This window comes from Athene cunicularia, assembly GCF_003259725.1.
Source record: "Athene cunicularia isolate RWA chromosome 7 unlocalized genomic scaffold, athCun1 chr7_part1, whole genome shotgun sequence".
Classification (NCBI taxonomy): domain Eukaryota; kingdom Metazoa; phylum Chordata; class Aves; order Strigiformes; family Strigidae; genus Athene; species Athene cunicularia.
The window spans coordinates 16,133,466-16,157,335 of record NW_020799107.1 but is presented as its reverse complement, the minus strand read 5'-3'; the positions used below and the strand labels follow the sequence as shown (position 1 = coordinate 16,157,335).

At 37.9% G+C, this 23,870-nt stretch overlaps 1 protein-coding gene across 13 annotated transcripts in view; it reads left to right on the top strand.

Annotated features, from left to right (window-relative positions):
• Positions 1-23,870, top strand: part of MYO3B (myosin IIIB) — a 211,238-nt gene that overhangs the window by 71,763 nt on the left and 115,605 nt on the right. For 12 of the 13 annotated variants that reach the window (XM_026852307.1, XM_026852319.1, XM_026852312.1 and 9 more), the window contains 2 exons: positions 4,438-4,503; positions 17,569-17,724. In XM_026852307.1, the coding sequence (XP_026708108.1) occupies positions 4,438-4,503; positions 17,569-17,724 (222 nt within the window). The remainder of the gene's footprint in view (positions 1-4,437; positions 4,504-17,568; positions 17,725-23,870) is intronic. The other variant, XM_026852315.1, reaches the window with a different exon arrangement.

Genomic DNA, 23,870 nt, shown 5'->3' with positions numbered 1-23,870 from the left:
AGGATGTTCAATTACTTTTGAAGCCCCCTAGATCAACTCAGTGGGTAGACAATTGCTTTACACCTGGAGCCATTTTGCCATCCCATGATTCTGACGTTGCTTCCAGTTTTATTGTAGATCATGTATTCTTTCTGATCTGCTGGTCTCTTGAGGCAATTCACAGCTGTGGTTCCAACCATGGAAGCTTCATTCAACAGCATTCACATTGATGACAGCTTTCCACTGATCTAAAAAGCAACTTCAAAGGCCTGCTTCCATATACACAGAGGATTTTGTGTTGATTTTCTGCTCCTGCAGGCACCTAAACTCTTAGTTTCTATCTTAACCTTACAAAGCTGAATATAGTATTCTGCTTCCTGCCAAGTGGACTTTGGTGAAATATATTACTGGAAGTCAGTCAAACTTGGGTAGCCTTTAGTAGGAGACAGATGAAAGGGAGAGTGTTTAGGATCTGAATTTTTCATTCAGATCAGTGGAAACCTCTTATTGATTTGAATGGACCACAAACTGAGTGCATTACAAAATCCTCTGAGCCCAGTCAAGAATTGCCTGGTTATTTTTTGAGGATTAACCAAGGTGTGGATGCTCTAGAGTGGCAGGACTTCATATTTGTGTGAGAATTTATCAGGTGTTAATTAATGTCAGTTACCTATTTTAATAGAAACCATTTGTTTTAAGTAACCTTTTTTAGCAAAATTTCATTAGTATGCTTGGTTGACTTCGTGCTTTCTCTATGGTTGTTTCATTTAGTTTTTTGAAATATGCATGAATGGTTTAATGTGATGTAAAAACTGTCTATGTATAAACCTAGGCAACTGTCAACAGAACTATTCTCTCTTCAGTCTGCTAGAAAAACAACTAGCAACTTATGTGTATAGGGCTGTGATTGCCAGAGCCTGTTCATGGTGACAGGTGTTGGATGTTCATCTGATAATTTCTCATTAGAAACAATATTGTAGGCTGCTGATGCAATTTGGTCACTGGAGGCCATTTCTTGATTTCTGTTTATAAAATGTATGGCTATGTTTACCAAAATAGTTTTTTAAAAAAAAAGTAGATGCATTTTTAATTTTTAAAAATTTGTCATAGAAGTATTTTGAGATGAAAATATTTGTTTTCTCATTGCCAACAAATATCTATTATCTGGGGTCTGTAATTAGGCTCACAGTTTAAGATAAAGGACGAGTGGTGCTCGCTGAGCTGCATCATTGGCCTTATTGTGGTAAAATGACCAATTTTGTTTTACCAGCTGTGACTTTGGAGGCAGGCTGAATGACAGAGAACACATAAAGCTCAACAGATTTAAATATTTCCAGCACATAACTGTGTGTGTCATTCAGAATTCAGCGGCAGTTCTTGCTTGATAAGTTTACTAATGTCTTCATGTTCTAAGGAACGTTGTGCTCTTGTATGGGTGTCTTGTACAGACTCAATCCTGCAGTCCTCACTGAAGCAAAACTCCCAGTGAAAAACAGCATCAGTATGACCATGGAAAGCACTGAATATAAGGGTAGAAAAACTCCTCATGAGCAATACATCTGCCTGAGGAAATAGAGCATGTAGTTCTGTGACTAATTATGAATTACAGAAAGAACTACAGGAAAGAAGACTCAAAGTTGAGAAATAAATAGTTGATTACTCATCTTGCATCAAGAGAGAACAGTTTCAAGACAAGCCCAGTTATATCCAGTTTTTGCAATAATATTCTTATCTACTAAGAATTTCCATTGCTTACAGTAGAAAATAAGACTATATTGTCCTTCAGTTTCATATATATGTGGCAAGGGTAATTGAAAGGTTGTATGCAGAGCATTCTAATTTTACATGAAAAGAGTAGAATAAGTTGTGTCAGCAAGTTAACAAGAGGTAGGTTTTTTCTATGAATGTGTTCTCAGTATTGCAGAAACAGCCAGATATTGGTGAAATGTAGTGATCTTGGCTGATGCAAATATACAAAAGTCATAGAACTCCATGTGTTGGATTTAATGTAGTCTGGAATCGCAAACGGCCCTAGTCTGATCTTGGAGCTGAAGTGGTAAGACAAGTATTGCTTCTCTGTGGTTTAGTACCTGATATGTATGTGAGTTGTTTTACCTTTTTAATGTGATTATGAATTGCAGATATCTTAATGATTATTAATTTCAAACTTCAAAAGACTTAGTGTGCTCACAAAAAATGCTTAAAGTGGGTTACCCTTGCATATATCACAGAATCGTCTATGTTGGAAAGGACCTTGAAGATCATCCAGTCCAACCATTAATCTAATATTGACAGTTCCCAACATGTCACTTAGGGATATGGTGTAGTTTGTTATGTGTTTTTGTGTTACTGTAGAACTTGAGTTTGAGTCCTTATTGCAGCAATCCACCACTGGAGGTACTATGGAAGCAATAGTGTTTTCTGCTGTCACCATGAAACAAGTTTGTGGTGTCATAGGCAAAACAAAGGTAGAAAGCTGACACTCTTAGGCCCCTTTCTGGAAATCAGTTATGGACATGATGCCAGAAAAGGGTGAGCTGATTTTGTACTTTATGGAAGATGTTATTTAACTACAAAGGGGAACCAATGTACTTTATAGATGCTAATGAGTTAAAGTTCTGTTTATCACCTCATCGTAACAGATGGAATACCTGAAGCATCAGTTTAGTGACTTAAGTACAGAGGACCACTAGTTTTATGTTTTTACTACAAAGGCACTAAGAATAACATAGTATCTTCTGTCAACAAATACAAATTATCAAGCTCAAGAAAACGTCTGCAGAATTAGATTCCTTGGTTGTGTTGATTTGGTATGTGACATGATTAGCCATCTCTAAGAGGGTAGCTTTCAGTGAGAGCTTAGTATCTTAGTAATTTGTTGGACAAAACATATTCTGAGTGGTTAAAAACATTACTTTCTCCATTAATCATTAACCCACAAATGACTAAATGTACCTCCTGAATGACATCTGTTCTGCTGGTCTGTTCTTCCATGATGAAATCCCACCTGTATCCATCATAACAGCTGCAACTAATACAAGTATCTCTGTGTCTTTTTTTTCAAAAGGTTCCTTGTGAGATTATTAATAGAGCCTCCAAACCATATGATTTTTGTAAGCAGTGTTGTTACCACCATGGAAAGACTTTAAGAGCAGTATGAACAGAAAAAACAAAACTATGTATTTCATGAATAGTAGCTGAGCTTTTGAAAAAACAAATTACTTTGCAGTGAAACTCAAAACTTCACAGCAAATATTCAGTAGATAGTGTTGGTATCATTCTAAAAAGAAATATGATGTACCTCACAACACAATAAAAGTTGATCTTACCAGAATCCAAATTGTCAGATAGAACACCATTCCTGCAAAATAAAGACTAAAATCATATACTGACTCCAGCTGCCTGTCCCTTGAAGCTGTTAACAGAGTTCATGCATGTATGATGTGTGGACTGATAATCATTTTCATTGTAGAGAAAGAGGTTCTTAAGAATGTGGCCTCAGTATAAATGAGGTGATTCATGATATAATCCAGAATACTAGTGAGTGTTCTGTTGTAGAATGTCTTTTTTTCTTCCAGCTCAGTAATATGTGACCCTTTGCATTAAGTCCTCAAATGCAGTAAGAGACAAATTATTAAGTCTTCATAAAATACAAGTTTAATCTTAAAAAGTTAAATAGACTTCAGTACCTATCAAATCTTAAGTTGCAGAAGAAACCTCTGGAAGGTAACATAGTATATAATACAATATGTGATTTGTGAACACTTCTTGATGTAAGTTTGTACACTTAAATTTGAGCCATTTAAAAATTGGTCCACTTAATAGGACGTATAGGCCTTGCTCTATATGTTTATGTAATTTAACTGTAACAGTAACAATCAGAAAGGAAAGTAATTGTATGCTAATTAACATGGAACCCATCAGAATTTAAAAGATTATTCTTATGAAAAGCTATCTTACTATGTAATATAAAATAGTCTGCTAAATGACACTTTAACAATAAGATCTATTTGTAATAGTTTTAGAGTTTACAGTGTCATCCAAACTGAATACAGATTGAAATCGAGACTGAAAATCCTACAGATTGCTGGCAGTGGTCTGGGGTAAGGGGCTTAAGTGGTGTGATGGCTAGGTTAATATTCCAGTTCCAGTTGATCCTTTCTGAGTCAGGCTGAACTGAAAGGGAAATGTTGGGAAGCACACTGTGAGCTATGCTGACTACCAGCTTCAAAGGTATTGACATAAAAGGAGAAGGACATGAAAAGAAAACTGTCAGTGAACAAGCAGCAGCAAGAAAAGCCCAACAGGCATCTGAAGAGGACGCATAGACAATTTGAGCATTACTGTCTTGATCATCACTGTCTCCCTAGTGGAACCAGTAACATCTTTGTTGACTATCTGTGAGACAATTCCAGTAAACATTAACATTTTAAACCCCCAAACTTTGTATTTTTTCAGGAATCCTCCTCCTACTTTGCTACATCCTGAAAAATGGTGCAGAGGATTCAACCATTTCATTTCACAGTGAGTTTTATTTAAAAAAAAAAAACGGCCTATTCAGCAAGGACTACGTGTGTCAATCTAAAAGCAGGATTTGTTGATGGAGTTATTGCTTTTGCAGGTCTTTAATTTCAGTTTTCTTTTCATAGACTCTAGACCATGCTTAACTTTTAAAAAGCTATAAAGCACAGTTTGATCTTCTCATGTAATTTACTTTACAGCCTCTCTGAATGGACCTGGGACAGGTTTATAAATATGCCTGATTTCTTTGATGGTTTTGCAGTGAAATTTTGTGTCAAGGAGAAAAAAGGGTTAGTGAAAATGACTACTGGTCAATTTAAATTAAGAACTGGAAAGACAAGGAAGGAAATAGTGGCATTTTTCCACTCTACTAATATTCAGTAGGTTGTATACCCAATATATGTAATTGAGCACCAGTTGTACCAAGAGTGTAATATGTTACCTAGACTGTACCAACTTTCTGGATGCAGCTGTGACTGAACTAAAATATGTTTTTGCTTTACTTACTGCTTTTTACAGTGAAGCTAAGAAATCACAATTTAGTAGTTGCTAGCATTATATTCAAAAATCTTACAGCAACTTTTATGAGTGAATTGTAGGGTTCCTCAGGATTTCATTGTGACCTATTACAGCCTAAACTGTGTAATATGGGGAATAATATTATCAAACCCTTGGGAAGTTTACACTGATCAAATAACCAAATATTTCGAACACTACTCCTCAGATTGACATTTCAAGATAGGTTTGAAAATACGCACAACTGCATTTTGAATCTGTTCTGTATCTAGTTACTTGTGGAGGAGTATGGTATCCTTACCTGATACCTTTTTCAGTCAGTTATGTAGTAGTGTCTTCCCACTTTTAGGAGAAGTTAAAAATAGACTAATGCAAATTTTATTAATAATCCCTGAAAAATATTCTTATTTACTATGCTGATCAGACAGGAAGGTGAGGTACACTCTAATGGTTGGCCTACAGAGGGAAGGTCATTACTGTCATTACTGCAGTGTAACTCAGAATCTCTTCCAGTGTAGATAGTAGAGTACATTCCTCTAGAGCATATTGACCCAAGTTCTGTTTCTCCATAATGCATGTTCTTGTTTACACAGCAGTGTACATTGTGATCTGTGGTGGAATCTGTGTTATTACAACTGTCACTGAGTGGTGGATTAATTCAGTTCTGTTATTGAGAAACATTGCTTTTACAGTATTTATGGACTGTAGCCTATGTTCTGGGGGACTCTAGCACTGGTGGGTTATATTCCACTTGTGCTTTTGAGAGTCAGTGCATCTGGTAAATAAGATTACACTCCTTTCTCAGAAACATTGTACATTAACCTTCAGCATTGTTATACAGATTTGTGTGTGTGTGTGTGTGTGTGTGTGTGTGTTTGGTATCTTCCTGTTTAGAAGCCCCTGCTGAGCTTGATAACAATACAAAAACCTAAGTTTCTTTCTTAACATTTGTTCAGTCCTTTAGTTCAACATGCACTCTTCATAAAAAGTCAGTTGTTAGTACTTTATGGCTATACTAGTTTTTAATCTTGTCCTTTGGGTTTTTGATATCTTCAAATTGTATATTTTTAATCACATTGATTTTTAATTACTTCCTCTGACCAGCAACATCTGCAGGTTCTCAAACCTTGCTTTTCATTTCTACAGTATTATGCACAATGAAGTAAACAAGTATGCTTACGTGCAGTCTCAACATGGAGAGATGCAACAATTGTAATAAATATGCTGGTTCTATAGCTACCTTCAAGAGAACACTGAAATGGAGTTCTCTGTGATGTTCCTTCATTCTCGGGCATGTGTTAGTAAAGCTGTTACGATGCAGAAGTTACAAGCAGTTTTTATGGAGGCTTGGATTTACATTAGTAAATTTTCTAGAAAAAAAAATAAATAATGTAACACTGTATCATAGAACTGAAACCCTTTTGGCTGTTACTGATAATTGGCTCATTTATATATGTTAGTTATGCCTTTGTTGATGCCCACCTTGTGACAGCTTAGTTATGATAAATTAAAAGCAGTGATTTTATAAATTCCATACTGCCTTTTATCCATATGTTAGGACCTTGCCTGATGTTTCTGTCACCATTGTGATGAGTGGTTAGCTTTTGAATAATTTGATTATCTACCTCCTTCCTGATGGCTAACATCATTTGCATAACAAGCTTATCTGGTTCAAGTTGTGGGCCAGACCTGTGTACTGATAGAAACCAAGCGTGCGGCTTTGGCTAAGCATACTTTTTAGTTCGGTTCTGTTGACACAATAATTCTATTTATGCCAAGATTGCCAAAACTGGTCATTATAGCTTTTTCCACCCCACATTCTCATCCCTTGAAATGCCACTGGCTCAAGAAGCATTTTTGTTTTAAGCATTCTCTCCTGAATTATAGTGATTCACAATGTGCTTGAGCTGGAAATTTCAGTGTGCTTTTGTAGGTAACTCTTTGAACTGTTAAAATAGTAATCATATATTTTTCAGAAATGAGGTCTTCATTTTTAACTATGATTCTGCTGCCCCAAGAGATATGATTTTGAAGCAGCGTTTTAAAGTCAGATGCATTAATTACACAATCTGAATGGAAAGAAGGTCAAGATAGTTCTTAGCTTGGTGAATTTATGTTTCTATTCTCAGCATTGTTGGCCTTGATTTGAGATAAAGACTATAATCTGTTGTCCTCATAAGGATTTTTACAATGAGATAGGTAATCTGAGTTAGATATTTGGTTTTAAAAAATTATGGACAAAATACAGTTTCAGCGAAGTCATCTCTAGCAGCAGTCTAATTTTGTATTTGGTATCTACTGAGATACACGCACCACATACATTGTTTGAAAAGGTCAGTAAAATTTTATGTATGCCACGTTTATCTGTACTACTGTAATTGTCCATGAAGAACTTGGCTGCTCCACTCATAATGTGAGAAATAATTAATTATCTGTTTATTTTATCTGCATATTAATAGGGTTTACCATTCCTATAAAGCCATATAAACCACCACATCAGTTGTTGGAGGATTGGCTCCTAAAAATAATATACTTTTTTCTGTGTTTATTTCTATGTTGAAATAAAGTACCAGTTTTAAATAGTTCAGTCTATTCATTAACCATGAATGTTTGTGAATATTTTGATAGCTACAGCATAGATGACATTGCTCTCAAGATAGCAATTTGTGCCCACCACCATTTTAGACATACAGTGCTTCAGAATTTGTTCATGAAATAATAGAGGATATATGTTAAAATGAATTAAAAAACCCTCATCACTAAAATTATCTCACATGCTGCAAATAATTTTCTTGGCAGTTTAAACCTTGACTGATCTCTAGGGGTAGATAGAAGAGTTAATATGTTCTTGGAGCAAAAGGATACAATAACCTTTATTTACATTACATCACAAAATGGTAATTTTAATTAAAATGAGCAGTGGTATCTCCAGGGACAGACGTTCTCCTTTTAAATTTATTTAACCAATGATTAGCTATTATGGTTCTTTGAATTAATTAGTCATTCTTGCACTGGAGGGAATTAAAGAATTAAGAAATTCAGGAAGTACTAAAGTCAAAATCTGAAGTTACAGAATTTGTGGTCACATTTATCATCAGAATGTAACTTCTATTTTAGCAGTGACATTACAAATACAATACAAATACAATTTTAAGTCTTGATAAACTCAATTTTTGGTACTCAAACACAGACTTGCAAGCTGAATTTCACATTGACGTCTACATTCAGAGTTATTCAATTAATAGATCATTTAGATTAATGCTCCATTTAAGTTTAACTTTTGTGAATGCAGATCCATTTTTTTCACAATCTAAGCAATTGTTTAGTGACATTGTATGCATATTACATAAAGAATATTTTATTGTTTCTGTCACTGAGAACATGATATGCGTTTGACATAACTCATTAATTTCACAGTGTCTAAGAAGACAAAGAGGTTTGCAAATGTCAAAAAGATACAGATTGCAATGTGTAAGGTTACCACCAAATCTGTACGTTTTCATATTTTATTCATTGATGTAGACTCTGAGAATCTGTCTACAGATGAACTTGAAATACTGAATTGTAGTACCTGACAAAAGATCTCCACCACTTTTGAGTATTTCATGACATGTTTTTATACAGATGAATGGTCATTTATAATGGATAAAGTTATCTTCAGGTTTCTAATGAGCAGTGATAAAAAACTACAGTTTTAGGTAGAGCTGGGAAATTCCCATGCAGGTTTGAAGTTCTGACCCCATAAAGAATCATGATAGATTTTACAAATGTCATAGTATCAAGATCTTTCACTCAGTAAAGCATGCTGTTGAGTTCTTCACCATTAGTAATAAGCACTCATTCTTCCCTTGGTTCACATGATTTGTGGGTTTACTGGCTTGCTGTTCTCAATTGTAAACAATAACATTAGTAAGTATAGTGTAGTGAGAAAGATATGTATCCATGATGGATTGACAAGTCTATATGACAAGCTTTGGCAATTCTAGGAATAGTATGCTGCATAGAAGATTATAGTATCAGAGAGAATGTGTGAGCATCATTGTCTGATGAGTGTTTCCTTACTCCATTCTTCAAGCTCCTATTGTCACTAAGTGCTAGTATTTCAATTTCTCAAGTAGTCTCTGCCTCTTTCTCTGGGATACTTTTAAAGCTTAATTTGAAGTTTAGATTCTTCTGGAGCTCTAAGGTTATTACAATTTATTGGAAGGAAAGCCTATTATAATAGCTAATGTTTGCCATGTCTCAGCTTTACTTGAAAGGAAATGTAAAGGCAGGATGTTACCACCTGTTACTACATGGTTTTCACTTCCATAATATTTAGTAAAAGTAAAGACTAAGCATGGCAGAAGACTGAGGATGGTAAGAGAGAAGTGGTAGACATGAACACTAAGACGCAGGGTGTGGAGGAAGGAAGACAGCAGGAGTAAAGAGAAGTGAAATATGTCTGTGCTGATCATGTAGTAGTTTGTTTTTAGGTGTGTACTTATTCTTTCCAATTAAATTATTCTAGTTCTCAAAGAAAGGATGTGTTCTAGATGATCCAAGTTTGTTTGGAATACATTTTCAATTGTATGAAAGGCAGAAGTATGGAAATAGGAAAGCAGTAAAAATTGGGGTTGCAAAAAATATAAAATAAATAGTGATCCACCACTTCTGCCTGATAATAGTACCTTTGCATTGGACTGGTGAAGCAACAGTAGAATAGCAATGCCATATTCCTGTCAGCAGATTTTTAAGTCATCTGTATTTGTAGAATAGAGACCAGAGTTCAATTCCTTCTTTTACAAGAAACTTGAGATGAAGGGCATCTTGCCCAAAGTCACTCAGAGCTGGGAACGAAGCAGTCCAGCATACTTTTAGATAAAGGAAAGTTCCACAAGCGCTGGTGTGCTTGCTGTCCTCTTATAGGCTGTGGTGTACAGATCAGGTCTGGCACACCATAATGGGAAGAATGTTGTAACTACCTGTGGACTCCCAACTAATAGAACTAATGATCTCATCTGCCCAGGTGTCTGTGAATTAGTTCAAATCAAGACATCATATCATGGCTGGGGCATCAGGCAGTCCGCTTAATGGTGTATAAGTGAGAAACTTTTCCCAGCTGCTCTGTGATTATGGCACAATGGATCTACAGTTGCCTTTTTAGTGGCAGTCATTATTTTCTGGAATATAGAAAAGAACACACTAAACTCCAAAGGAGAGAAAAATAATTATGTCCTTAACTACCTTTCCAGCTATGACATAAGATATATAAGAAATAAACTGTCAGTATCAGACTATGGTTTCCTTATCTCCTACATTCTCTATGCTCCAACTGCCTCAAATCAGCTGCATGCTGTAGTGTCAAAGGGGGATGGATACCTAAGGGAGAATGTTTTGTACAAATGCAAAACATAATGTTTCTAATAAAATGCTTCAGTTGTAAAAGGTTCTGAAGGCTCTTTGTGTTCCTAAGTCTTCAAGGACAGGCCAAAGAAATAGAGCAGACCCATTCCTGTAAAAGGCTAGAAACCCCCCATTTTCAAAAAACTACATGTGTTCAGTATGTATTTTGAGATGCTCCCTGGAATTGTTCTCACTGAATTTCTCTTTTCTATGGTAAAATTCCAAGGGTTTAACATGAGCAAAGTCAGACCCATTCTAAGAGCTGCAAGAGGCGCCACCCCATAGAGTTTCCATTGTTCTCTGAACCATGTATATGAGCTAGAATAAATTGTTTTATCTACTGAGCCCAAAGCAGGCTGGGAAACTTGTAATTTTTGGAGTTTTATAAGAGGTAAAGCTATTTACTACACCTAATTTTATAATTTCAGTGTGAGTGAACCTTTGTTAGGTTTCAGATGTATGCCGTAAATTGCACTATGTGGTGCCTGATGTTAAAAATTAAACTTAAAGAAGATTTATTAAGAAAACGGGTGCTGGTGACATTTCAGTGTTAGAATATTTCTCTTATTGTTAGGGAAGATCAGTAATTTACGGCATTTGCTAACAAAAGGCAGATCAATAAAGATATAAATATGTTCTGACTGTGAGAATTTGTTAGGCACGTGATGATTAAGTACTTTGTCATAAATTCAGTCTTTCATCCTGATATCTGATTGTAGCAGAAGGAACAGTAAAGCCCTTGTTATTTATCATGGGATGCTGATTCAAGACAGGAGACCTGTTTAACCTATATACATACCCTTAGTGCTCAACATTGGCTTTTCCAAAGAGGCAACTATATATAGTTTGAAGATAAGGTTATTTGTATCCTGTATGTCCTGTTGAATTAGGACTGAAAACAGAAATGCTCTTGGCAAAGCTGTCACAGGTTTTTAGTTCATTTTTGCAAACAAGTGATCTGTAGCAGTGGGGGATGGGCACGTCTGGGAATAGAAAGCAGAGAAGCTTCAAGGAAGCAGACCCATCCCTGCATCATTATTTCAAATATAATTCATGAAATGTCTTTTCTTCTCCACCTCTCTGCTGCATGTGACTGACCAGTGTCTTGACACAACAACATGTGCTACAAAGGTAGGAAGGTCAGAGTGAGGGATAGGAACAGAGCATTTTAACCGTTAAAAACAATCTCAGAGATTGTTATTTTTCCTTCCTTGACTGGAAATTTTCTGACCTAAAGTACCTGGCCTAGGTGATCTTGATTGTCAGTGTCTGTCATTACATTTCTCTAAGCAGAGGAGTCAGCCCAGTTGGGGTCGTGCTCTTGATTTCATAAATCTTCCACCGTGAGCCAACTTTCTGATGAAAGTAGTTGGGAAAGTATGAAGAAGAAAAAATAATCTCAGAAGCTAGAGACCTTCTTCTCCCTGCTTACGGAGAGCATCAAGAGAATATGACCTTATTCTTTCTCCTCTCCCTCTGGGAAATCTCCATTCTAGATCCCTAGCTGAGTCGTCTCTACCTTTGGGGGCAACCTGGTAACTGCTTTTTTCTGGGTTTGGGAGAAGAGGATCTCAGCACCTCAGGATGACCTGAAGTCCTGTTCAAGACCCCGGAAAGCTCTTCTGTCCCATTAGAAAAGTCCTAGCAAGATTCCTCACTGCTAGGCAGAGGGTACTTGTGCAAGCAGTGAAGTATTTGGAGGGCAGGGGAGAGCAGTGTAGAGCTGCATAAGGAAATAATGGGGAGATCACCCTAATAGGCCAGGGAGTGGCAGAGAGGGACCAGAGGAGAGGCAAGGAGGACTTTTGTTGAACAGAATGGAGACTTTATATCTCTCTTGCCCAGAGGCTGTGGTGTGGATTCCCCAACTCTATTAGAGTTTGATATACAGTCATCATTTCTTCCAAATAATAACCTATGCTTCTTCTGTGCATGTAGATGATTAACAATGACTAGATATCTGGTTGGATATTTGGTTTATGAGTCAAAATAAGTTCCAGCAATTCACTGCCAGCAGATGAGAACTCATCAGAAATTGCAGCATTAATAAAATGTAATAATTGAGAAAACAAAATAGAGATAAATCATAATGTAACCAAGCTATAAGAGTTGGAGCTGCTTGGTTTCTTTATTTTTAAAGAAAGTACTTGTGGACAAATAGATCATAATAGATCTGATGAAAGAGAATTTCTGAAAAAAATTACTGCTGCTGCTCTACTTAGGCTTGGCTGCAGTAGTGAATAACATTAGTAATTGTTTTCTATTTCTGAACACACAGGAGACTTAGACCGCCCTTGCAGTTCTTGTGAAATCTATTTCTTTCCATTTATTCATTAGTAAATATTAGCTCTTGAATGCTGATAAATATCCTGCTTTTCAGTCATCTGATTTGCTATGTGCAAAATGGCAGCTTACATTGTTGATATAGCAGTTCCAACAATGCTATCATCCAAGTGCAAGCAGCCAGTGAATTTTTAGAGGCTGCCTCAGACAGGCCTGTGTGTATGGGAGTCTGCTCTTATCCCTTGCTAATAAATGCTTTATCTTTGCCTGTAATTGTGGCAGAATGGAAATGGTGCTTAGGAGCCTGGCTGTGAGATTGCAGCAAATGGCTGCAACCTATGTTTAATGTAGTGACACTAATGAATTCTGAGAATTAATTTTCAGCTAAGAAAGCATGATGGAAGATACTAGAATTTCAAATAAGGTAATGGATTGACTTTTATCAAGGCAAACATGTACAACGTTTGTTTCCTTTTCAATTTCTTACTTAGTGTTCCTATTATTTTAGATCAAAAAAATAACAGACCAAATAGCATATTTTCATCATACCTTACATGGAACCCATCTTGTAGTAGATTTGCTAGTCAATTTGCTCAATGCAAAGCAGTCTCACCACTTTAAAAAAAAAATATTTTCCATGGGCCAAACAAATTGGCTTAATTTGAAGGTGCAGCACATTTATTGGTTTTGTATGTAATTGCAGCATGGTTGATGTTTGACTGTGCCTAAGCTAACTGTCCAAATTGGTCTTAAATGAATGCTCAGATGAGCACCTGAAGATATTTTAGGTTTCTCCTTTCAGTGATATGACTTCTTAATATTGGTTTTTTACTTGCACAACGCACACACTGGTTTCTGTTGGCTGCATTGAATATTTTCTGCTAAGTGACTTTATAAAAGCAGTTTTGTTACTGTACTCTTCCTCTTTAAAATGTTATTCTTGCTGGATTTTTGTGTATTACTTCCTGATTTCTTTTTTTCTGGCCTTCACATCTCCTGGCTGAATGTACTGGCAACTTTGGACCCAGGCACCCATATAATTAACTTTTTCATATATTATTGTTCTATTTCAGGGTACAGGTCAGTAGAAAACACTGTGATAATGTTTACCTTCATGCAGGCTTTAGCATAGTAAGAGTTGATATTCCATATTAAATTATTTTTTTCTGAAGAGCAGTATAGTGTCAGTACTGCTTCCAGTGTAGATGATAACTTACTGAACACCTATAGTGACACTGGCAGTCTGATGCATCCATTTTCACTAGCACATAGATGGTGGCTCAGGAATTGTTATTTTACAGGTAGTGTTGACTAAGAATAGTAGCAGCACTCATTTAATGTGGCACTAAAAGCAACACAGCTGAAACAACAGTGTGTAGAAGCAAAACATGTAAATATACCTTGGAATATTAACAGGTCTTGTCTGCATAGAGAGGAATTAGGACAAAGGAATATGCACCAAGGGGAGAAACATAAGGACTGTCTTTTCAGTGTCACATGACAGCTCTCCATCCTGCACTCCATCACAGCAGGCCTGCGGATGCACCAAATTAGTACTGAATATCTGAGTATGCACTGAGCCCACGGTACCTACTGTGACTAAGCTGCAAGATGGTTACTGGCACTTGAAACATAATAAGGAGTAATTTCTAGAAGTGGTTATGTCAACAATTCTGCTGTTTCAGAGCAGAAGGAGAGTGTATATGCCATCACACTGCAATTCTCTATGGCCTGCCTGGTCTTTCCGCTATTGTGTTTCTAATGTGCTAGGAATTTACCATTTAACTTGATGGATTAAACCAGCTTCAGTGGATATGTACATTCTCCTGTCAGTTTCTTCCCTGAACTGGAGTAGAAGTGCTCACACAAGAAGTTACAGATGTGGATTTAAGCCTCTGTCCCTCACTCTTACACAGTTGTTAGTTACTAGCTCTGCTTTGTTGTGGCATCTCATTAACCATCTGAAAGGGCTCTGTTCTTCCGATATAGGCACAAACTTGGCACAATAGTAGGCGTGCTCTGTCTGAGCTTGGAACAGAGACTTTGTTCATAGAATCATGTGGATATGTCTTGTGTCATTAACAAATTCATTAGAGAATGAAGGCTGCATGTAGATGAAACTATATATAAACTTTAACAGTTGCATAACAGAAGAGTAGCATGCATGCAAAGTGAATAGTCAGCAGGGGATTGGCAGGAGTATACAACAGAAGCAAAGTTTATCCTAAAGTGGTCTTCAAGACCATCTCCCTGACAGAACTTACCTATGCTTATTAAAACACACCTGCCTGACCTAAATGGCTAGCATTTGGGGCACATAATAGAGCAGTTAAGAACTTTTTTCCCTAAGATGTGTTTCTTCTGTCTCTTGGACATTTGAATGTTTCACCTAGGGGCCTTCTATATTGAAAAATTTCTCTTGCAACTTCTGAATCTTGTTCACAGAGTGTCCTTGGAGTGTATTGTTCCAGAGCTCGGAGTAGAATTCATATCAACAACTACTTACCAACATGTAAAAGATTTCTATGTTCTTCACACTTTTGGTAAACATGAGATATTCTGTATGGAACTGTGTCATTTCTTGAAAAGAATCCATTTAAACTCTAACATTGTTATTATCTGAAAAGTAACTGCCATGACATTAGGGCCTGTTGCTATAGGATGGGGTAATGGTTTTAAACTGAAAGAGGATAGATTCAGACTAGATATAAGGAAGAAATCTTTATAATAAGGGTGATGAAACACTGGCACAGGTTGCCCAGAGAGGTAGTAGATGCCCCATCCCTGGAAATGTTCAAGACAAGGTTGGACAGGGCTCTGAGCAACCTGGTCTAGTGGAAGATGTCTCTGCTCGTTGTAGGGGGTGTGGACTAGGTGACCTTTAGAGGTCCCTTCCAACCCAAACTATTCTTATTCTATTATTCTATAACATAGCTTCACTTGGATTCAGTTATATTACTGAAAAATTCCTGATGTAGTCAAATTTAACAAGAAAACGTATATATTAACACTATGGCATAAATATTATAAATGTGTAATTATTGTTAGAATGGTAAAAATCACATGAGTGCATGAGCTTTTCAGCTGAAATCTACCCTTCAGATATTTGCCATTAATCTGTGGGTTTGTATAGTGCATAGCTTTTGTTGTTTTGGGGTTTTTTTCCTCTTCCTTCCTGATAAATATTATCTTTCTTTTCAAATGCTTTTTTCTTTTTTCCCAGGAAACATATAAATTTAACCAGAATTGGCATGGACCATATTGTCTGCGTGGGTGTATTGACGTTTAAAAACCAAGGATCACAAAGGAAAAGCTTGGAGGGGGGGGGGTGTTGTCAGAACCTGTTGAAGGCAATGATGGATCTCTTCATGGGGGGGAATGACCAGTATTTATAGTCTTGCACTCAGAGGGATGAAGATAAGGCAGGATCTGTTACTTCAGTCTTTCTATCAGGAGCCTACAATTCTAGCCTGTAGCAAAACTCACCAAAATAGTTATAAAACTGGAAGCACATTTTACAGACTGTCTTTTTTGGACTAGATGTACCAAGAAGTTCGGAAAATGGTTTTCAGGAACCTGAAGTATTAAAGTTATGTTCAAAGATATTTCAGGATTATTTTAAGACCAGACTTTAGGCTTCAGTAAAGTCTTTGAGGTGAGGCTAAACTTTAATCATTTGCTAATGTGTTTAGTACTATTTGAAATCAATGTGTATGATTTTTTAAGTTTAAATTTTGCAAATTGCTATTGATACTGCTAGAATATAAATTATTCTAAAAGGTGTTAAAGTTTCATTGAAATTTGGCTAAAAAGATAAACTTTGTGATATTTGGCCCTGCTAAGGAAGTACTTTAGGTGTATCACAATATCAGCAAATATGCGATGTAATTGTAAAGCATGCATCTCATCAAATAAACTCATCTTGGGCTGTAATTTGCTGAAATGATAGGTACTAGAAGGGAGGTATATACTGTACTGCAGTATTTCTTTTTCACATTCTCAATTAATGTCAATATTATTTGAGCAGAATACTTTACAGAATACTTTAATATGAAGACAGAGAGTACTTTAAAGCAGTCTAATCCTGTTAGATCATTCTTCTGTTTGGACTGTATTATTTCAGCTTTATGTACAGAAAATAATTCAACTGTAGTGATGGCTTCCTCAATTTTAAACCTCGGTTATATAAATTAGCATGATACTTTATGTTAATTTAATAGGATGTATCTCTTTACTCATTACTAGATCACCTGTTCCTATCACAGACAGAACTTTGGTACCCTGGCTAGTATTTAATTCTGACTCATTTGTTTCTCTTCCAGTCTGAATTACCTAGGTTTGCAGAATTTTCTGATTCTTATGCTAACATCATTGCAACACAGAAGATCTACCTAAGCATTCATTTTAAGAACAAAGCAAAGCTCTGTATCAAATCATTCTGACTGGTGTTGTACCACAGGTTTCACATGTGGTTTTTAATAGGCTGTATCCTATACTTCTTAGTCAAACTCTCATTAGTGAATAGGTAGAAAATTAAAGTGAATTAATTATTTTCTATTCATCTTAGGTTATGTTTAATGCATATTAACTGTACAGCACTTACAGGATGCGATGCCATTTTTTCATAGTAAGCTAGTTACAGTTACAAAGAGATTAAATAAATTCAAATTTATAGTTTTTATGCTAGTATACTTTTAAGATTAATTCATTTAGTCAAGTATTTTATGCCAGATTTATTCCTATGTAGAAGAGACTTGTTGCATACTGAGGAACTCAAATTTGTGGAAAAAGAAACTACTGCATAATAACAGTCACACAGTAAACCAACTCAAATCATACTGTAATGAAATCTCATTGCCTGAGACCACTATTTCTCTGTCACAGGTGTCTTATCAAGGATTTTGAAAAGCGTCCTTCAGTCACCCATCTTTTGGAACATCCATTTATTAAACAAGTACATGGTAAAGATATGTCTCTGCAAAAGCAGCTGGCTGAGCTAATCCAAGAACAGCAGCAACTAGGCTCCATAACCAAAACAAGGTACAACATATATGCTGCAGCTCTCCTTCCCCACCCTAATCGTGGAAGCACAAGTTGAAACTTTGAATTCACAGACATGTACTGTTTCAAATGTTCATATTAAATGCATTGACTAGCAGTATTATTAGCAATGTGCTGCATGCCATGTGAATGCAAGAGATATGTTTTCCCATTGACAGTTTTTAAAGCTGATTTGATCAGCCATAATGCAACCTTCTCCTTAGCCCTCTTTCTCCTACTGAATTCTATATATATTCACGATCGACTCAGAGATGCTAATTATTCCAGAATGTCCTGGTTTGTGGAAATACATATTGGCATGATGAAAAATTATGTCATATTTTGGTAACAGATCTTTACAAATACAACTGTGAACAATGAAGTGACTGCTAGAAAAGGTTAAGAACAGAACACTTTAAAGTTTGCTGTTTGATTAGATGCTATTAGTAAGATAGCTATTCAGTACTTAAAGTAATTGTTTTGTTTGTTTAATAGTATCTGCTATTTTTCATTCAGCCTAGTAATTAATTTTAAAATGTGTTTTAAAAAGCAATGAATTATCAGCAGCAGTGGAATTTTTTACTTTTGAGGCTGATTGTAAATATGTCTTAGTTTAGTTGTTGTCCAGAGGGTGGCAGAATTTCACTTTTCAAAAGAGAATTAAATGCAAATGAACACACCTTCCCAAGATCAGCAATCATTCTGTAATATGAAATTTGCCTAGAGTGATATCAGCTCTGTCCCATTGTTATAAACAAACACCTACTAATTTTGATGAAGAAAATGAAATGTCATGATTCATAAGTCATTAACATGTATATACTTACATGCCATAAAACCGTACCTAAAATCTAAAAGCCCAACAAAAATGTGCATGTTAAAGTAAAAGAATAGCTGTAAGTACAGTTTCAAGGTGATCTTGACTTCTGTGGGGCTTTTTTTTTCTTTCTTTTTTTTTTTTTTAGAAATATACTAGGAACTGCTTCCTGTGAGTGAGGGAGCTATGCCAGTGTTACAGTAGAAGTTTCTGCTTTGTCTAGCCTCCTAAGCAGACCTCTCCCATATAACACCTCACAGATCAGATTGCCTACAGCTATGGGTTGTCTGGCCTGAAAGGTATCAAAGTTTTCCCAGCTGTTGACCAAATAGGAGATAGAGACAGAGTGAAATGATCCCTGTGCTGAAAGGAGCTCTGAAATGGATTCCTCATGGTATCCCAATACATTCTTTTGGGATCTATCCCTATAATGTGGAGTGAGAAGGAATCAAGACCAAGACAGCATTTCTTTCCTCAAGCCCTTACATATATTAACCAGGAGTGCTGTGACAGACAAGCTTCTGCACCTTATACTTATGCATGAATGGAATGTAGGAAGGATTTTGCTTCCCAGCACTGCCATTATGAATCAGTGCTCACCTAAGGGAGTTTAACTCCTTGTCAATCCTGTCACCACCTAACCCATCTTAAATATTTTGTTTGCCAAGGGTGATTATAGGCAAATTGTGTGCAGTATCACTTGCAAATTGCAGGGGTGAAGTGGACTCTATCGCAAGGGGTTTAGTCCTAATCTTATCCTCCCTACCACTCTAAATTCTATTATTGTCCCTGATGCTCTCAAATTTACTTGGCCAGCTAGTCCCAGGTTCCCTGTCCCAGGTCGTTATCTGACCCATCTTTCCCATCAGTCTTCATTCACTGTTCTCTGTTTGTCTTTAAGGCTTTGTTCCTCTGTTAGTCAGCTTCTTGTGTTTTCTTCCTCTACCCCTCTATTAGCTTCTGTTTCTAATCTTCACCTTCTTCAGCAAGTCCTATTCCTGGTTCTATTTTTCCAGCCATTTCTCTGTTCTTGGTGTTCCTCCTCACCTGATAATGTAGCTCACAGCCCTCTTGTGCTTTCTCATCACTGAATTCACCTTTCCCAGTTCTGTTATAGTTTCTCTTCTACTCTTAAAGCTCTACTCTTAGCAGACTCTTTGCATCCATCTTGTTATTTCCTGGACTCTCGGTTTGCCTTTGGCCATCATGCCTCTGAACAAGGTAGCTTCTTCCTCTGCTAGTGAACGATAGGAGGAGAGACATGATCAGGTTGCTGGAGAAATAGTCATCTTTACCTTCACTTTGAAGCCAGTGGGCCTAACTGCCATTAAAGAATGTGTTTCTGATTGTTGTAGCATTATATAATGGTATCCTGTGTAGTGTAGTCAACATGCTGGAAGGGATGTGCCATCCAGAGGGACCTTGACAGATTTGAGAGGTGGGTCTGTGCAAACCTCCTGAAGTTCAACAAGGCCAAGTGCAAGGTCCTGAACATGGGTTGAGGCAATCCCATGCACAAACACAGGCTGGGCAGTCAGTGGACTGAGAGCAGCTCTGCAGAGAAGGACTTCGGGAGTATTAGTGGATGTAAAGCTGAATATGAGCCAGCAGTATGTGCTTGCAGCCCAGAAAGCCAACTGTATCCTGGGCTGCATCAAGAGAAGTGTGGCCAGCAGGTCAAGGGAGGGGCTTCTCTTCCTCTACTCTGCTTTCATGAGACCTGTGGTGGGGTTGACCTTGGCAGGGTGCCAGGTACCAACTAAAGCTGCTCTATCACTCCCCCTCCTCAATTGGGCACGGGAGAGAAACTATAATGAAAGGCTTGTGGGTGGAAATAAAGGACAGGGAAAGATCATTCACCAACTAATGTTATGGGCAAAACAGACTCAACTTGGGTAAATTAATTTATTGCCAATCAAATCAGAGTAATGAGAAATAAATATTAAAACACCTTCCTCCCACCCTTCTCTTCTTCCTGGGCTCAACTTCACTCCTGTGTTCTCTACGTCCTCTCCTCCAGCAGTGCAGGGGGATGGGGCTTGTAGTCAGTTCATCATACATTGTTCTTGCTGCTCCTTCCTCTGCAGGGGGAGAACTCCTCACAGTCTTCTCTGCTCCAGCATGGGGGTCCCTCCCACAGGAGACAGTTCTCCGCAAACTTCTCCAACATGAGTGCTTCCCATAGACTGCAGTTCTTCACAAACTGCTCCAGCATGGGCCCCCCGCAGGATCACAAGTCCTGCCAGCAAACCTGCTCCAGCGTGGGCTCCTCTCTCCACTGGTCCACAGGTCCTGCCAGGAGCCTGCTCCAGCACAGGCTTCCCCCAGGGTCACAGCCTTCTTCAGGCACATCCACCTGTGCCAGTGTGGGGTGCTCCACAGGCCGCAGGTGGAGATCTGCTCCACAGTGGAGCTCCATGTGCTGCAGGGGCACAGCTGCCTCCCCATGGTCTGCACCACGGGCTGTGGGGGAATCTCTCCTCCAGCACCTGGAGCACCTTCTCCCCTTCCTTCTTTACTGACCTTGGTGTCTGCAAAGTTGTTTCTCTCACATATTTTCACTCTTTTCTCTGACTGCAATTGCTCTCCCATAGTTGTTTGGTTTTTTTTTTTTCCCTTTCTTAAATATGTTATCACAGAGGTGTTACCACCACCATTGGTTGGCTTGGCCTTGGCCAGCAGTGGGTCCATCTTGGAGCTGGCTGGCATCGATTCATTTGGACATAGGAGAAGTTTCTAGCAGCTTCTCACAGAAGCCACCCCTGTAGCCCCCCTGCTACCAAAACCTTGTCATGCAAACCCAATACAAGGACACCACCTGGAGTACTGTGTTGAGCTCTGAGGCACCCAAAGTAAGAAGGACATAGACCTGCTTCAGCCAGTCCAGAGGAAGGCTGCAAAGATGATCAGGGGGGCTGGAACATCTCCCCTGTGAGGACAGGCTGAGAGAGTTGGGGTTGTTCAGCCTGGAGAAGAGAAGGCTCTGGGGAGACCTTGGAGCATCCTTCTAGTACTTAAAGGGGGCTACAGGAAAGATGGGGAGGGACTCTCTATCAGGAAGTGTAGTGATGGGATGAAGGGTAATGGTTTTAAACTAAAAGAGGGTAGATTTAGATGAGATATAAGGAAGAAATTCTTCACTGTGGTGGTGGTGAGGCCCTGGCCCAGGTTGCCCAGAGCAGCTGTGGCTGCCCCCTCCCTGGCAGTGTTCAAGGCCAGGTTGGACAGGGCTTTGAGCAACCTGGGCTAGTGGAAGGTGTCCCTGCCCATGGCAGGGGGTTTGAATTAGATGATCTTGAAGGTCCCTTCCAACCCAAACCATTCTGTGATTTTATGATCCATACTTGTTCTTTGAAGCACCAGCCCACTTTGATCAGGGCTGAGAGCATGCTCAGTGAGGACAAAAATTCAGTGATCATTTACTATTGAAATCTACCAACATACTGTCCAGAATGATGAAGTGCTATTTTTCCAAAGAAACTCGGTCAAATTGGTACAAACTTTAATGAGATTGCAAAAGCATATCCCTGTAAAATATCAAGTTTGTGTTAATACTGGGCTACAAACATAACATTATTACAAGAGAACCAACCACCAGGAACATCTAATTATAATTTTCCCCAGAGAATAGACATAGTCTCATAAGAGTAAAGAGCTTGGCTCTTCAGTAGGAAGATGGTACCCCTAGGAAAATTGGTATCAATTAAGAGCCTTTAAAAGCTCTGCAATGAATTTATAAAAAAAATTTCAGTACAGTATCTGACCACAAAAGAACACATGACCAGATGGTACTGTAAAACAATTTACTGGCTTTCATTTGTGGTGATCTATGGAAGTCATCTGTATGTATAGTCACCACGTCCAAAAACCTTTCTATTATACCATTGGATATATGTGCATGCTTTTTCTGTTTATTGATGTGCCCATGAGTGGCACAATGAAATGTACATTAATTCCCTGGTGTTCAGAGAGAAAGAAAAGTAGATGGCCTTTTTTAGGAGTACAGCAACACTACATGATGAATCATTTGAAAGGTAAGTAAAAGAGTTTTCAGAGCACAGGCTGAAAATTTCCAGAAACTGGAAAATCACCAGGATGCTGGTGTTAATAGCACTTCTACTGTGAGGGAACCCAGGGAGTCACTGATGATGACAACTGATCAGGAGGTATCTGGGGTTTGTCTCATTTGAAAGTCTCCCAGTTTCAGTGTTTTGTATTTGCATCTTTTGATTCTTTACTGACTCAGCACCTGTGGGTTTTTTAGTAGGCTTCTCTTACCAGTTGAGCCATGCCAGTTTTGCCTGTTTTGGGAATCACTTAAGGTTGTTGTACCTGAGAGCAAGCCTGCAGACTAGAAAGTATTACTCATTTAGAAGGTATGATGGAGAGATGTGGAGAGCTGATCTAGCAGTTCACTGCTACTGAAAAGGCAAGAACAGGCTTCTTTCATTTTCCCACAGCTCCCAGGAAAAAGCTTATGATAATGTTTTTGTCACAGCTCCAGTGATTGTCAAAACCTCTGAACTAGAACTTCTAAAATAAGAGAAAAAAACTAAGCTAGCAGAAACACACAGATAATTTTTCTTCTCTCTTAGTGATTGCAGAGGGGTGCCTTAACTGATACAGCTGAAGTAAAGGAGGGACTACTTCACATGACCAGGAATAAGGGGGAGAGGGGTAGAAAGAAGCAAGTTATTCCCTTTTGGCAGGGTCATCAGGGTCGAATTCTGGAGCTGCAGACTGAAACATCTCCTTAATTCAGATTCTTTCATTCTTCATTTATAAACTTTGTGTGCAGTATAGCTAGGCTTAACGTCAGCACAGCTCTTGATTGGGGCACTTCATTGACCTTGCTGAGCTCAAAGGACCCTACTAAGACACATTTGTTGCTATCATCACTTTGTTTCTGACAAACATACTATTGTCACTTTGCCATGAGATAAGTTACTAGAGAGCTTTCTACTCTATTATTTCCTTTAGGTTAGAAAATAATAATAAAAAGAAAAGGCTTATGCTAGTGAAAAATTACTTTTAAAATGAAAAATGGCTCCTGCCATTGCTCCTGCTTCTTTTACTGAAAAAGTTGCTCTTTGAAACTTTTCCACCAGCTTTATTATTCCCTAAATTATTTTCATCAGTGAGATGCAGATATCTCCTGACATAGTGCTTATGGATGTGGTGTAGTTGAGAATGGTCAGTGTTAGGTTAATGGTTGGACTAGATGATTTGCAAGGTCTTTTCCAACCTAGATGATTCTGTGATTCCTATCCTTATGCAAACAGGTGGTTTCAATTTTAGTAAATTCAGCCAGGATACCCCTCTTTCCACA